This window comes from Balearica regulorum, chromosome 18 (assembly GCF_011004875.1).
Source record: "Balearica regulorum gibbericeps isolate bBalReg1 chromosome 18, bBalReg1.pri, whole genome shotgun sequence".
NCBI classification, from domain to species: Eukaryota; Metazoa; Chordata; class Aves; order Gruiformes; family Gruidae; genus Balearica; species Balearica regulorum.
This window is the reverse complement of record NC_046201.1, coordinates 8,790,539-8,806,880: the sequence shown is the minus strand read 5'-3', so window position 1 is coordinate 8,806,880 and position 16,342 is coordinate 8,790,539. Positions and strand designations below refer to the sequence as shown.

Sequence of the window (16,342 nt, the reverse complement as noted above, 5' to 3'; positions counted from 1 at the left end):
TCCCACAGTACCTTGATCCTGGACAAGACTGGATTATGGTCACTACCAGAAATTAGATGGTAGCTGTCTCAAGGGTAGAGAAATGGGAAGCGGTGGTGATGGGACCACCCAGCAGTGAGACTGGAGGGAACTGCCTGGGGGGAGAGATTGACCCACTGCCAGGTCTGCCCAGCACCTCAGGCCTTTCCTCACTGCTCTTGACCCAAAAGGGTCAATCCTAGCCCATCTGGAGCCAGACTGCTATCTGCCCTCCTTGCCAGGGTTTCAGACCAGAGGACTGATGTTCCTGAGAAGCCAAACACCTGCACCCTCTGCCAGGGGAAGGAGCTGGGACTGCTCCTCACTTTTGAAAATCAGCTTTCTGAGCGTAACTGTCCCTGAAAAGGGCACAAGCAATTACCAGAGGTGGTTACAGCAAGATGCTCTGGGATCTCCTTGGAGTGGGTCAGGACTCCTTTGGAAAGCTATAGTCTATGGACGGGCTACAGGATTTCCTGACCTGCTGCGGATTTTGCACGCACGAGGGATAAATGCACATGGGAATGCCAGCAGTCCACCCTGTTTGTCAGTGCTGGGATGCTGTCTGCTCTCAAAGACAAGTAGCCTGTGCTTTTGTGCTGATGCCATGGCTAAGCTGGAGTGAGGAGAATGCTTCTCTGGCCACCAGAAGGACACTCAGTTTCCATACTTCAGGAGAAGCGTGGTCTTTTAAGACCTTCAGTACCTGAGCGCCTCTCATAATCAAGGACCTGGTCTTGTCTGAGCTCCTCGTTCTCCCGCTGTTCCTTGCACAGAACCATGTCTAGCTGACAAATCATACAATTCACTGACTTGACCCTCAGATTGGTCCAGAGCAGAGAGATTTGGATAATCTATATCTGAAGAGAGAATCTGAGCTTCCAGCAAAAGAAGACCCTAACCTGGTTTATTGATGTGCTGCTGGGGGAAAGCACGCTGATCAGGTTGATTTCATCATCCAAGGAGAACAGAAAGGAGGGAAGAGCCGAGGACAAGCAGTGGCTCACAGCTCTCAGCCTCCATCCCAAGCTAATTAAGTCTTTCAGACTCTGTGGCAGCAATGCCAGAGCTTCTCAGCCTGGGGGGTTATATAGTCTTGATGTCCCCAGTGATGGACTGCCTCATGCTCTTTAGTCTACTCCCCCTCACAGCTTGCTACAGGAGCAGTAAGGGATATCCCTGATGTGCAGGTTGAGGAATTTATGGACATTATCCATTAAGTTCATGCTTGGTTTAAGATCTTCTCATGCCAGCTGTCGGCCTGGCCCTATCCTGGAGGTGAGTATCTCTGTGAGGGGCTGCAGGTTGCATCTAAGCCTCATCCACCCTCCCTGACATTCTCCATCCCTTGCTACTCCAACTGCGGCATGCTGGAGGGGACCTCTCCTTCTGGGCCCCCGTGGCAACAAGCTTATGCCCTTGCGCGTGAAATCTGATTATGCTTGCATGACTTGAGCAGGATGATCCGATCCTCAGCGCTGCGAATCTCACAGAGCGATTATCCACTCCGGAGAATTTCCTTTCTTTGTCCTAATGGGCTGGCCACTGAGCCTCCACAGCATTGCGTGAGTAACCCTGGTCCCACGTGATGCTTCACTCTGCATCTTCCATCCGGGATCTGGATTGCCGGCTGCACTTCTGAGGCTGCTGGAGAAGGCAACCTTTGGCAGAAGAGTAAGGAAGAAATGAGGCTGCAAGTTGCCTTCGTGCTGTGGCTGGCAGGAGTAGGGGACTTTCAAATAGGGTTCTGGTGTTATGGACAGTGAACCCTATTGAATTCAGGAGGAATGAGGCTGGGGTGCATCTGTATGTGTTTATAAGCGCCCAGGTAATGTGTGTTGTAGCTTCCCTCTACCTCAGTGCAGGTCTCTGTGTCCGTAGGCAGCTGCCCAGCCTACTGTCAGGTGTTTCCCATTGTGGATGGTTGGGCCAGGAGAGATGCTGGGGCAGTAAGGGCAGAATGTCTGAAAGGTTCAAGCTGAGAACAAGGGACGACATTTTTTAGCTCTGGCTCTTCTAACAACATGCTGCAAGACCTCAGGGAGTACCAGGATGTCCCCGCTCTTAAACACATCTGATCATCTCACCCTCCCTCCCTGGGACATAGGCAGAGGTTCCCATCAGAAGGAAGCCTTGTGATCTGCAGAGTGTCTTGGGGTTTTTTGCCTTCTTCCCTTGAACAGACACACCTGTAGGAAGATTGAGAAAGGTCAACCTGTTCAGGCACACTGCCCTGTGAAACCAGTACTTGTTCCTGGCTTGACTGGCTGCAGGTGGGAGGAGGAATCTGGGCTGGTCAAGAGTCCCAGCAGCCCAAGAGGCTCTGCACAGGACAGTGAGGCAGTAACCCCTGGAGCTAATGAAGGCTTCCAATTAGCTGGGCTTCTCCAGCTCTCATCAGCAGGTCAGAAGGGTTGTAACTTAGATTTGGTTCCAGATGAGAGGATTTATACCTCTGATTGGGTTTCAACTATCTTGCTGCAGTTGATGACGCAAAGTGCCTCCTCCTTGGAGGCACGAGGTTTGCAAACAGTGGCTTGTTCTGTCCTGAGGTGGGAAGTTGTCTTGCCTTCCTACACACACACACTGAGTTTTCCCTCTGCTCATTTATGTGAATAGTAATGAACCAACTTGAGGGGTGAAATGACTGAAATGATTTCTCTTCTCTCCCTGTTTCTCTTTGCAGAAATGAAGACTATATGAAGTTATCCCTAGCCTCCTCCTAAAGGCATCCCTTGGCATCTTTAAAGGCTTGAGAGAAATACCAAAACCAACTAAACACACCCATAAGAGAAATCCATAAACCCTCAAAACTTGGGATCCCCTCTTGGTCTGAAGTTGAGCTCTTCAAAAACTCCTGTGGTGTCAAGTTTGAGGAGATCCTGTTGTGTGGCTCCATGGACTGGGGCTGGGCCCAAGCAGTGGCTTTGAGTTGTGTTTGGGGGACTGGGATGTCCTAGGAGATGAACCTTCCTCCTTCTCCCCCAAACAGAACCCAAATTAGACACTAAATATGCAGCGAGTCTATTAGTTGTGTTCATTATCATGTATTAGGCTGCCATGAAATCTGTGTTGTTCCTTTATTGGGGTGGGCGAACAGTAGCTCCTCTCCCAGACCAGCCTGGACTATCAAGTTGTTTCTTCCTGGGGCCAAACTCCTCTTTATTGCTGGGGGTTTGGAACTGCCTATGATTTCAAATGTTGTACAACGCTGCTTTATTCTGAGGGGCAGAGGGGGAAAGTGAGGTCCAAGTGAGGGATGGCAGATGGGACCTGGACTGACTCAAATCTTGCTTCTGTAGTTATTTTAGCAGAGAGCTGATTCTGTAGGTAGACAGAATGACTTGAGAAGTGACGAAGATTGATAGTTTAGCTGTTCTGCTTGTGGTGGAGGTTTAGGAGACCACACTTTGGCTGCTGTTAATATCTGGATTCTCACTTTTCCCTACTCCGGTTCCCAAGAGGAGAGACCCAAGGAGGTAGCTATGGCATCAAGGGTTCCCTCTGGCTCAGGATGAGATTGTGGGGGTCCTGGAAGAGACACCCTCCCCATTTCTCTGCCTGCTTGCTGTTCCAGTGCCCTCTTCTCTTGCTAGCCCTGTGGCTTGTCCACCGGAGCCAGAGATCAGCATTGCTTCTCAGCTCTGTCACGTATCGAAGATTAATTTGGCTGGGCATGTATACCTGCTTCAGACATGGGAGGTTTCAAATCAAACCCAGCTGGTTTGCAAGAGTGAGAAGAGGGCCCGTGTCCTCTAACAATGTTGTAGAAACACCAGGCTGGGTAGGGATGTGTCCTTCAAAGTTTCTCTCTTACTGCAGGACAAAACTGCCTCTTGGCTAACACTGCAAACATATCAGAAACCCACAGGCTGCTTTTTTCTTTTTTTTTTTTTCCTTTTTAATTCCTATGCAGACAATACTTGAAACCTTGTACACAGTTGTCCTTTCCAGCGCCTGGGGTTGGCAAACTCTTCATAAAAGGGCTTATTTAAAGAACAGCAGGAGGCTTCAGCTTTAGAAGAGGCTGGGCTGCCCCTTCCCAGCCGACAACTGCAAGCGTGGTTAGTGGTTTGCATATGAATTTAGGCACATCTGGACCCTCTGCTTCAACATCCCGCTGGTACAGCCGCTGTCTCCCCTCGGTGCTGGCTGGCTGACTCTGTGTCCTGAGCACCCAACTATGCAAAGAATGCCTTATATACATTGTGTTTAAGTTACATGGCAATATGTACATCGAGCAAAGTCTATAGTTGAGTCCAGATTTTTGCTAGTGGCAGCGAGTCAAACTATTTCTTCAACTCAAATGGCTGTCTGGGTATTTTTTACTTTTGTTTGTTTTGTTTGTTTTGTATCTGATGGTGGCTCTTATACAAAGGACTGTAATTCTAGTGGCTTGAATCTGTAAAAATTGCCTTTGTTTGGTCCAATAAACCTTTGAATAGTTTATTTGCTTTGTGCTTGTTCTCCGTGACTCCAGCAGCTTGCAACTTCTTCCTCAAGAGATTTGTGTTGAAAATCTGGATTTTAGGTTAGAGGTACATTCTGCCCTCCTCTGCCTTTTTACCCCATAAATGATTCCACTGGCTTCCTTAACAATAGTCAGTCCAGTGGCAAAAGTCAGGGATTTTCACGTATTTCTGCTGGAGCAATGCAGTGTTGCAGCAGGATCCTGGTCCTGTTTGGCTGCGGAGCAATTAGCAATGTTCCCAAACGCAGAGCTCTGCCCAGGAATTCAGCTGCTGTGAACATGGGTGCCTAACAGTTCCTGAAACACAGCTCTCCCTTAATGTACCCATGGCTCACTGCCCCAAACCTCTGGTTAATTGTAAAAGTCATGGATGGAAATGTCTGAAAAAGCCTAAGGGAGTTAAGTATGCAAATTCAATTGCCTATCAAGAAGAATTAGGCTGCTTTGAAAATCCTTAATTAATCTATTTTGTCAGCAATAAGTAAAATCCCGTTTGACCTCCTGAATCCACATAGTTTTGAGGACAGCACTTATGGGAAAGGAGAATGGTTTTACTTATGAATGGGGTAGGTTTGATCTGAAGTCATTGAAAGAAAAAAATACAATCTGGAGGAGGACAAAGTTGTTTTACAAGGTTGCCCTTCATAGGAGAAGCTCCTTTTTGTAATCAGTTTCATGTTTTTGATGCCTTACTCTTTGTTCCCAGGCTCTTTTCTCTCTTTATCTTTGTTTTGCTCTTTGTTGTAGATTATGTAGCACAGAGAACTAACAGCAGTAACAGCTCTTTTTTTATTTCTGTTTTTCAAATGCACAGTCATGATATTTAAAGTTGAGGGGAGAGCCAAAATGCATTGATGTTGCACTTAAAAAAACAGAGTGAATATTGTCTGTGATCTTGATTTTTGGAGGTTTGGAGACAAGGAAACGGACCTTTGGGGAAGTTTCAGCAGTGTTAATGTCTGTGAAATAACGAGCGAGGGATGGAGACCTGTGTGGAGCACTCCTAGCTGGCATGCATTTCAGACACGAGGCAAAGCTGTGTATTGAATTTCTCCACACCAGACTAGAAATGTGCTCTCTGGTGCCCAGCGGTGATCTAAAATAAAATATTGATCGCTAACGACTGTGCTTCCCTTCCTCTCGTCTGGAAAGGGCAGTTGGATGCTACTCATGTGAGTGCAAAAAATTACAGAAGAGATGGACAAATCCAGGCGCTTGACAGCCTGTGGCCAGAGCTTTCACAACCAAAACATCCCACATCATTACCAAGATACATTTGGCCTTAGGACAATTGTATTTTAATTGCAATAGAAAAGAACTGGCAAATGAGCTTTCTTTTGCCAGGATCTATGTTTTTCCTGCCCTGCCTGCTGCAATGATGCTGGGAGGACAGCCTGCTGTTCCTGCTTCTGCTGGGGCTTAGCCCAGGAGAGGGGAAAATGCAGAGCCCCACTGCAGGAGCTCAGCACACGAAGGCTCCTCTGCTTGTTCCTGACTGTCTCCTTCCATTGATCTTGCTCATGTTGTGGTTGCTTCTGATGCTGTCCTCTCTTCTTTCAAGCAAAGATTGTGTCCTGGTTTTGCTTGTCAATAGGTATTTCTACCCCTCCTGTTACTGGAATAGCTAATAGCTTGTCCACACAGGACCTGCAGGAAGACTACCCCAGGTTAACTAATGGTGTGCATTTAAATGGATTAATTACAGCGTACTAAAGTCCTATGCGGAAAGCTGGCTGTAATGTGGACAGAGGACTCTTGACAGGATGACCATGTGGAAGTAAAAGCCAGAGTCTGTCTTTCTAGCCCAGGGGAGGTCTAAAGACATGAACCAAGCAGGAAGAGCTGGAATTGTGGCAGATCTGTGCTCTGAGCTGCTGGGCTGTCACTGAATTCTGGCCCCACAGTCACACAGGGGCAAAATGAGCCTTGAAGTAATAGAAATTGCCTCTCCCTTGATACAGCCATAAAGCACCACAACCTCATTAGTTCTTTTAATCTCACACAGGAAAGTCAGGTATGAGACGTGCTAGGCAATGCTGCAGGCTGATCCCAATCAGGTAGGAGTCTGGCAGTGAGAACAAACCAGCAGCCAACCCCGACTGGAGCCAAGGTGCACATTCATTTTGCCCTAAAAGAGGATTTTGTAGACAGTTGCATCAGTTCATGAGCTACTCACGAACAAAGACACTCCTGTGCTCCCCACCCTTCTGTATCCCTGAGTGACAATCACTAGATGTATGAACAACATAAGCCCTCCTATAAAAGCTGCTTCAAATAAAGCCCTGTGACAGATACCAATCTTTGTGCTGCAGGACATACATACACCAATGGTTAACTGCTTTGGTTTAGGGAGAAATCAGGATATCCTCTGTTGCGGGGAGAAGGGAGTTAATCATCTACCATGGGACTTCTTAGGGATGGAAATCTGAGCTAGATGGTCCACCGATCAGCCTCTGCCCACACAGGGAACACCTCGTTGCTGGACTGGCTACACGAGTCCATCTCACCATTTGACATTGGCAGATAAACTCTTGAATCAAACCAAATTTCCACCTGTGATCGTATCTTCCAGTGGCTGATTAAAGGCATGTCCACACTGGAAGGTAGTCTAGTCCTCTAGTTTTAAGGTAGGGTATACACTTAAAATTTAGTAGTTATTCTTGAATTACTCTGTATCTACGTACTCTCATTACAGAATGAAAGGATGCTGTGCTGATGAAGCCTAATCCAGTTTCATTATGGAGTCTGCTAAACTGGGACATGTTGGTTTTATGAAATTCCATGGTTGAGTTATCTTGAAACTTTGAGCATACATAAGTCCTAAGAAATTCCAAAGCTGGCTTTAAAGCAGCCTGGTTTATCTCCATATTTAAAGAACTGCAGAGAGATGTGCAGGATAATTGGATAGATGGGAAGGTGGAGGAGGAGAACCAGAGACTATCTCTTTCTCATCTCACATGGGCAGATTTCCTGCAGTCAGTAGGGCTTGTAAAATGACCTGCGTTTGGCTTCGTGTTTCATTTCAGCGTGCTGTTCTTGCTCAAAGTGCCTTCTGGGGACTGGCTATTCCTACTTCTCCTTTTCTTCTTGACAGGGTTCAGAGAGAGCAGCTGGCTGCCATCTTCAGGCTCATGAAGGAAAAAAGTGACACATTTGGAGAGATGTCTGAAGGAGACATGAAGGAGCAGCTTAGACTGTATGATATATAACCATGCAGCCAGTGGAGACTATGCCCAAAAGTCATCTTGGCCCTTATTATGCAGGACACTGGAGGCTGCAGTGCTATAAACATGTTTTGGTAGTTCTTTTGCAGTCCCAGTTTGTTTTGCAAACACATATAGGCCTGTGATATGTATTTCAAAAGACTTGTAGTTTCTCACCCTTTTAATCATTTTTCCTTGAAGAGCTATCATGATATTTTCATCTCGTACAGAGATTTTTACCTCTTTATGGCTGGGTCATATGTCTCAGTCATACAAAGCAGTTAAACTCACAACTTTTTTCTGGCCACGCTTTATAAAAATGAACTTTCAAACCTAGACTTTATCAGTTTGATATCTGAAGAAAGCCAAAGATGATCTATGTAAAACAGATGAAAATAAGAGAACCAGAGAATAACTCAGGTTGGAAGGGACCTAAGGAGGTCTGTAGTCCAACCTCCTGCTCAAAGCAGCATCAGCTATGAGACCAAGCCAGGTTAGTCAGGGCTTTATCCTGTCAGGTCTTGAAAACCTCCAAAGACGGAGACTGCACAACCTCTCCTGGCAGAGAGGCTTCCGATCCTACAGTTAGAAAATGGATAGCCAAAGCCAAGGCATTAGTGCTCCGATTAGAAGTGAGCTGCCGTTCTTATCTCCTTGGGAGGAACACTTCACCCTCCTTCACGCTGGCTTTTTGAAACAAATCCAAGTTGGTTCCGGCTGACCCCGTTGAGCTCATCTTCACGCCTGAGAAAACAGCAGCTAACTTCAGCCTGGAAACACAAACATGTCTTCGTCTCTTGACACTGGTAAAAGTAGTACAGAAAGGTGGCTGGCATTTTTACAAGGGTGATTGTGTCCAATTCAGATCCTGTTCTCCTAATATCAAAATGATGTGGGAAATCTCTGTGAATTTATCAAGTATTTTGAATGGTCTTGACCAATCCTTGGTGGTTTGGCTGGAGTAAATCAATGGGCATTCCCAATTTAACTGAATGTCTTCTGGTGTACTTCTCTCTCCTACGAAATCCTGTTAAATACTTTATTATCAGGAAGGATTTTCTCCGTTTTAATAACTGCTGACAAAGGGAGGCAACATATTCTGACCCAATTTTAGGCAATGATCTCTTAAAAGATTAGGTTTGCTTTATTTTGTGTAATCCTTTTGGGTCTGGGAAACCAAATATCTCATTATCTGGTCACTGCTTCCCACTACAGTATATTCTATAACACTGTACTCATTGACTTTTAAGAATCATTTTATCTTCTAATTGTTTTCACTTAGGTGAAGGCATATTTATTATGAGATCAACCTGGTTTTACTACCAGTCATGACTTAATCTAAATTTAATGTCCGAAAATTATCTCTTCTTATTCATCATGAAGGAATTAAGTGGGAAAAGGAGTCTCATGATGTGAAACATGCCAGCTTGCTGTGTCCCTGGGCCACAATTTCCTTTGTGAAGATGTCCAAAGGGGAAAATGTAGAAAATTTGTGTATGGGACTTCTCCCTAGTTCAAAACTGAAAGCAGGATCTCTTTTCGAAAAAGCAAATGAGAGTTAAGGTTTAGTTGATTTTTAGTCTTTGTCTTGTAGACTTTACAGTTTATTTCCAAAGTATTTTTATATTTCTTCTTTTACATTTGGGCCTTCTCTCAATAGGAACATTTCTGAAAAAAAAAAAAAAATTAAAAAATTCTTCAAACTCCTTAGCTTCACATTATGCCAGCAATCTTAACGCTGAATGAGGAAGAGCAGCTGGCTTTAAACCTGCCCTGCCCACACCTTCTCTGAGCAGCGCCACCAAAATATTAAGATGTTAAGACGCTGTTGATGGCAAGACGGCGGTAAAAGACCTGTCATTTACTTGGCCCACCTTTAAGAAAGAAATTAAGCTAAATAAAGAAGCCTATGCCCAAGACATGAAACAAAGGGACGTCCAGATGCAAACCCCATGGGTTTGAAAAGGTGGGTTTTCTCTGCGAGCGGTGCCAGGCTGTGATGAAGAGGTGCCCGCTGGGCATGTGTGTGGACGGCAGCGGGGAGGTGACGCTCAAGGCCGCGGGCTGCCGCTGGGACCCACAGCGATGGGAGACGTCCCGACGTGGCTGGCCGGCTTCTCATTTCCTTTTCCCTCTGGACTCATCAATATTTATAGAGGAAATTTCACCCGTTGCTATGGCAGGATCTCCCCTTCTGGGTATTATTGGCCTTTGAATACTGGCTGCTTATGCCTGGCCTCCTGCAGGGTACAAACGTGGCCGTAGGAACGTACTGTGGGGAGCGGGGCAGGGGGGGACGCTGTGAGGGCCGTGGGGGAACCTCTCTCCCCGCTGACAAGCTCTGGGGACACAATCTCGGGTGGGAGGATCCCGAATCAGCGCCGGTGCTGAGGGGCCTCTCACGGCCCTTCATAACACGGAGGCCTGGTCTCCTGTGGGCGCCAGTCTCGGCGACGTCTGCCCCCCACCCCGGGATGGCTCCCGTGGCCGGGAGCAGCTTCTGCCCACGCTGTCACGGACGCTTCGGGATGGCGACCGGGGGACGAGAGGGCCCGGCCAGTGGGCCCGCTGCCATGGCAACCAGCCACGCGCTGCCCCAGGCCGCTCGCGATTGGACACACGCGTGTCCCCATTGGGCACTTGTACAGCAACGCGAAACGGGACGGGATTGTCCCCAGGCGGCCGCCGTAAGCCGCCACGGCAAGGGAGGGGCAGACAGGGAAAAGGGGGAAACCGCCGTTATCGCGCAGCGCGCATGCGCTGGGCGTCATGCGCGACAAGTGACGTAGCACCGCCGCCTGCCTGACGTGGGGTACGGTGTGTGTGCGCGCGGGGCCGCTCTTCGCGCTTCACAGGAAGATGGCGGCGGTCGCGAGCGGCCCTGAGCGCTGCTGCCGGCGGGGTGCGCCGGGCCCGGCCCGGCCCAGGGGCTGAGGTCCGCCTCGTCGGCGGGGAGGCTCTGGGTGAATGCGTGGCAGCGCTCCTGGCCGCCCGCAGAGGGCCGTTTGGCGGCCGGCGGTGCCTGTGAGGCGGGGTGCCGCGGGGAGAGGGGTTGGACCTTCCCTGCCAGCCCTTCGGCAGCTGGCGGGCAGCCCGCCCGGCTCCGGCGTTGTGAGGCGTCCGGGTTAACCCGCCGGCGCGCTGATGGTTTTCACCGGGTGTTTGGCCAGGCCCAAAATCCATGGAAGTGGTCAGGGCGTTCATTTCAGTGGGTTTGGGGTGGGAGTGCAGGGAGATAAGTCGAGGTGACCGTGGTTTAAGCTGTTCTTTAGTGATCTGTGTTCAGTGGTGGTCTTGGGATCTGCCTGCGCTGGCGCCTTGGGAAATTAATTTTCTGTCCATCCAAAAGTGCCCAAAGCACTGTGAAGCGTGTGCAGCTGCCCTCACTGGCGGGCTTGGCAAGAACAGTTCATCCTAGATCTTTGCTGTGATATTTTGTAGTCACGTTTTTTTCTGATGCTCTTATTTATGACATCCCACTAAGCATGCTTTAGTGTAATCTAGTATTACGACTCTTGATCCTGCAGATAAGGAAAAGATTGTGCTGTCTTGATCTAATCTGGGGTGGATCAGAGAATGAGAGCGTTTTGTTCTAGCTCCTCAGTGTTCTTGGACATGTTTAATTTCTCATTCAAGCTTAAGCAGTCTTTGAGCGCTAAACAGAGATCCAGGTTTAAAAAAAGTCTGGAATGGTTTAGTTAAGGAGCTTTAGTAGGTGGGGAGGTGAAGGCAGGGGAAAGAGAAAGCAGAATTTCCCTCCTCTGGCTCTGTAGGTAGCTTTGATAGGGATTTCAGGTTTGGAAACTTTCTCCACAGATCTTTTAAATGAGCTTTTTTGCATAGATTGCCTCTGGAATTAATAAACTTTATACTCCATGATGCGATAGCATCTGCTTTGCACTCCAGAGCTGGTGTAAGTTATGTAAATGGGGCTTGGCCCAGTGCATTAGCAGTGTAGCCAACAGTAGGAGGACTCATGCCAGTGAACTTGCCAAGTGTATCCTGTAGTGAAGAAGTGGGTTTCCACTGTCCTTTCCTTTGAAGGAAGTGGGAGTATAGATGGGAAAGACTGTGGCCCCCTACGTACCATAAACCCTCTGCTTTTTGCACCTACAAGGTTATTTTCCATCTTACGTTGCCTTCTGCGCTGTTAAGGGGAGTTACGGGATTTTTGCAAACTATGTCAAATATTTTGAATGCTTTCCTCTGGGGCATTTCTCAGAATGAATCAAAGGCAAAAGTTCTCATTAATATCCACCAGAGGAGAACAAGTAGGAGTTTCCAGACCAGTTTTGGAGTTACCATAACACTAAAAAACCCCTCATTCCTGATTTGATCCCCCCCCCCCCCCAGTCCCTCATGTCTCTTAATCACTGTATGCAGGCTACATGAATTTAACAGGGAATTAAATGCACAGTCTCTGAATTTATAATAGACTGGGTTTATTCCCATAAGAATGGTGGGAGCAATGTTCAAAAATCATGTTGTAGATAACAATCCATTTTAGAGAATATAATTTCCTCTGAAGAGTGAAATAACCAGCTCTGAAATTTGCAGTAGCTGGTGACTATAAGGAATTTATGTAGTAATCAAGCAGTGAATATATGGCATAAGCATCTCCTGTTTTAAGAAGGCAGCTTTGCCTTTATTACCACCCACCCTTTTCTGGTGAATCACATTTTGACACAAGGGCTATATAAAAAGGGGCCAAAGAGACAAATACCTATAAACCCCTTGATATTGTAGCCTTTTCTGCCTGCATTTCACTGGAAGTTGTGTGACCAACAGAACCTTAGAGGTGGTGAAAAACGTACAGTAGTGTCTGCTACCTTCTATTTGTGGCAAGTGAATTCTGTTTTATTCTCCTTTCTCCATAATATGATTGAAGCTTTTCTTACAAAGGTGAGTTTTTGTAGGGGTTTTGACATGTTCCAGGAATGTGATCTTTCTTGGGAGTCCTGTCTAAATGTCAAGTGAAACAGCAGGGAATCCAATCTGTGACTATGTGTTCAGACTGTGTTATGGAAGCAGCACTAGGTTGTAAGAATTCCTAAAGATAAGCTCAGGAGACTGGAGATGGAGTGCTAGTATCATCGATTTGAATCTGGCTTTCTGCTAGGACAAGAACAGAGCAAAACAGGGAAATCCTTGTGATTTTTTTTTTTTTTTTTAAACTTTGAATGTATCTTTTGTGCATCGAACATATCCCATCACTGGATGTCAGCCAACAACTGGAATAACTGTGGGACACTCCTTTTTCTAAAGGGGAAAATCTCTTGTCTGAAATGCTTTAATTTCTGAAGTAGGTCAGGAATGCAGTCATTGAGATATGGGTATGTAGTGAGTGAGTCATGGTGTGATCAGCTGTTGGGAATGCTATGTACTATTCTCATTTGTTAACTGCTAAATTGCATTGGGAACAATAAACTAACAAAGAGGAGGTATTGCAGTCTGTTTCATCTTCATTTGTCTCAAAGGGGATAATTGATTTTGTTTTCTGTGAGAGAATAGTAATAGCAAACCTACTGTTTGCAAACCTACAGATTGCAACTGTTTTCAAACGTTAAGCCAAATTGTTAGGGATGTCGCTATAGAAAGAGATGAAACAGCCAACTGACATCGTTCTGGGGAATCATAAGCAGTCTCAACACATCTCCAAAATTGGCAGTGCGAACTGGCCCAACGTGGCAGGGGAGGTTGTGTGCCTTCTCCACGTGGCCTCATGTGGACTCGCTGCAGCTGTGGAGTTGTTCCCAGTGGTAAAATCCAAGGGTGAGGTGTGATGAGTCCTTACCTCTGTTGGGGTCAATTTTTCCTCCTCTACAGTGGTTAAAAGGTTCCAGCCCCAGTGCAAGGAAACGTCACGCTTGGGGAGAGACAGTGCTGTGTAATTTGCTGCTGGCAGAGCTGCCTGGCAGTACAAAGTATGGTTCTTTATGAACCTACTTTTTACCACTCCTGAAACGGCTCACCTTTTCTTACCCTAGGTTAATGTAAATGCAGCCGTAAAGTACTCACAATTAGAAGAAAATTTATATACCACATTTTCTGTAGATAAATGTAGGTAAACGCAAGGTGGTGGGAGAGGAAAAGCAAGTTTATCCGCTGGATGGTGCTGTTGTTTTATACAAACAGCGGAGGGGTCCTGCATAGCTCCGACGGAAGACTTCAAGTACTGTTTTGCTTCAGAGAGAATTAAGAAGGATGTGCACAGTCCTTTTCTCCTTAGCAAATCTCTCACGAGTCCTGCACGTTATGATCTGCCTGTTATCCAGCATCCCTGAGACTGGCTAAACTTAGCTAATGACTACAGATAGGAAAACTCATATTTTCTGAGCAATTTCTCCTGATCAGAACCAGAATGGAGATGACTGTGACCTTTGGAGGGAAGAGGGACTTCTGAAAATGTGACTGGATGGATAAACCAGGACTGCCTGGGGAAACAGATTTGCAGGGAGGTGGAATGACTGACTGCCTAGGCTTGTCCCAGCATCTATTGCTTGCACAAAAAGTCAGAGCTATATCTTTTGCAAAATGGAGGAGTTAGAGTTTCTGAATACTTCTAAGATGTGATCTCTGTGTGGTTACAGTGGCTGGGAGAGAGACTCATACCTATTGATCTCTGAACTTTGTTTTAGCTTTTTGTTAAAAGATCTCTGTGTGTGTTGATGTATTTGAGTTTTGATCTGCCGGGTTGCTGTTGTCTGTTCCTCTTCCATGGTCTTTGTTTTGTTTGTTTTCCCACTGTGATGTGAAGCTATTGGATGAGTTACACAGGGTGTTACCTGCATATTAGCAATGGCAAAACCAGTGGAAACTGGGTGGAGAAAATACAAACCCTAGCTTTTCTTTGTACAAACTATGCCGAAATTTTCACACCCACACGCTTAAATCAACTTTGTAGTGGTGAAGTTTGACTTTTGGCACGAGCAAGAAGACTTTATTTCAGGCAGCACTGCATGAAAACTGTAAGTTGGGTGTTACTGATTCTTTCTTCTGTAAGGGCTGTGTTTCTTTGTCCTGCAGTGAGGGATTTCTGTGTCTCATCTGCTGTCATTGTGGCAGGATAGAGCTGTATGAGGCTAGTGAAGGGGAGTACCACTGTGTCTGAACCCAGCAACCTTGAGAAAGGAGCAGAGGCGTTCCGAAAACATGTTTGGGGGGGGGGGGGGAATTTTATCTTTCAGCTATTTTCAAGCTGCCTGTGAACACTCAAGAGTGTTGAGCCTCAGTCCTTTGCTCTCATTTTATGTGTAGACCATGACAGTTTCGGCAGCTCTACAGTTGCACTATTCAGTTGGCAGTGCTACAAGTGGGTTGATGAGATGGTTCCCTAAAATGTCCCGAGGAAATGGCACAGTCCTATATATCTCCTTTGTTTTTTTAAAAAACTCCTATCAGCACTGTTGAGGTGGGAAATTTTCTGTTTGGCTGTTTGATTTAACCTGCCATTCAGGCAACTGGAAGATCCAGCTCCCCCTGAGATCTGCAAGGAACTCTGGTCCCACGCTTTCCTTTATCCTCTCTATCTGTTCTCACAAATGAACATCCACACGGGAGAGCAGAACTAGGGGAGAAAATCTGACGTTAATGCAACTGAGGGTGTCATCTTTATCACTGCAAAACTGTGGGTGCACAGGCAGAGAAGATGATGGAGCTGCATCCAGTACCTTTATACTGGTTTCTAGCAGAAGCGCTGTCCTGGGAAGCCCCTCTGTTCCCGGGCTCCTTCATAACAAAGGTCTGTCTTTGCAGCCGAGCGATGCTGCCTGTCTGGGTAGGATCTCGTGGAGCTGTGGGAGCGTCACCTGCTCTCTCTGGCTCCCAACCATCCTTTTTGCCAGCTCCTCCTACAGCCTTTTGTGACAAATGTTTTCTTAGTAAAGGGTGCCTTGTCCTCATTGTTTGCAAGTGGATACTCTGTTCCTGGGAATGATCTGCATCATGTATGACAGTTTGGTAATATTTATACTGACAAGCCCGTAAAAATGGTGTTGATGTCCCTTTTCACCTTTCTGTAACAAGAGATGAGGCAGACACCCTCTTGCTAATTGTGTTAAAGTATGGTGGGCTTTATCCTGCCCTCTGCAGTCACAGCAACCCTTGACCACCCCCAGCTGTGAAAAAGTGACTGTTTCAATGTCTAGGGGGGCACACACATGACACTTGGAGTTAGGATCTAGGAGCCCAAGACTGATCTACCACCTTGTCCTGAGGTGAGAGAACAAGCGGTGATGATAATGGCAGGGTTCTGTCCCCTCAACCTAGGGGTTATCAGCGTAGTGGGATAGCAGAGCTCATACAAATCTTTCTTCTCTCTCTAAACAAGTCTACCGGAGGGCAGGACACTCTGCATTAGCTGCCCATCTTGTGTTCTTGATTCTTTTACTTCTTGTGAGCACAAAATAGCCATGCGTACAGCTAGGTTTGGAGAAAGGAGTGGCTGAGGTGCTGAGTGTGCTCCTCAGGTTACTTAGCTTATTATTGACAGGTATGTCAATATTGGTATTACTATTAGCTTAGTATTGACAGGTACATTATTTAAAGTTCTATTTCAGTGCACGTAGGAAGGGATGGTGTACAGATGGTCTGTTGTTTGCCCGTTCTGCTCATCTCTTCTCCATGCATCAATTCAACTTGCTAATTGCAG

The 16,342-nt window shown here is 46.6% G+C and overlaps 2 protein-coding genes across 8 annotated transcripts in view; both read left to right on the top strand.

Annotated features, from left to right (window-relative positions):
- LOC104641389 (uncharacterized) overlaps positions 1–8,680 on the top strand; it is a 29,968-nt gene extending 21,288 nt beyond the window's left edge. For 4 of the 6 annotated variants that reach the window (XM_075770957.1, XM_075770956.1, XM_075770955.1 and 1 more), the window contains one exon: positions 2,705–4,467. Coding sequence is in view for 4 of the 6 variants with exons in the window: in XM_075770956.1 (XP_075627071.1) it covers positions 2,705–2,744 (40 nt within the window). In the remaining 2 variants the exon portion in view is untranslated. Of the gene's footprint in view, positions 1–2,704; positions 4,468–7,583 lie in introns of those variants that run through there. The other 2 variants (XM_075770953.1, XM_075770952.1) reach the window with 1 other exon arrangement.
- Positions 1–16,342, top strand: part of ST6GALNAC1 (ST6 N-acetylgalactosaminide alpha-2,6-sialyltransferase 1) — a 282,118-nt gene that overhangs the window by 245,263 nt on the left and 20,513 nt on the right. Inside the window, exon 1 of one of the 2 annotated variants that reach the window (XM_075770943.1) lies at positions 10,444–10,499. The exons of the other annotated variant lie outside the window; for it this stretch is intronic. The gene's annotated coding sequence lies outside the window, so the exon portion shown is untranslated. Of the gene's footprint in view, positions 1–10,443; positions 10,500–16,342 lie in introns of those variants that run through there. 2 annotated transcript variants of the gene reach the window in all.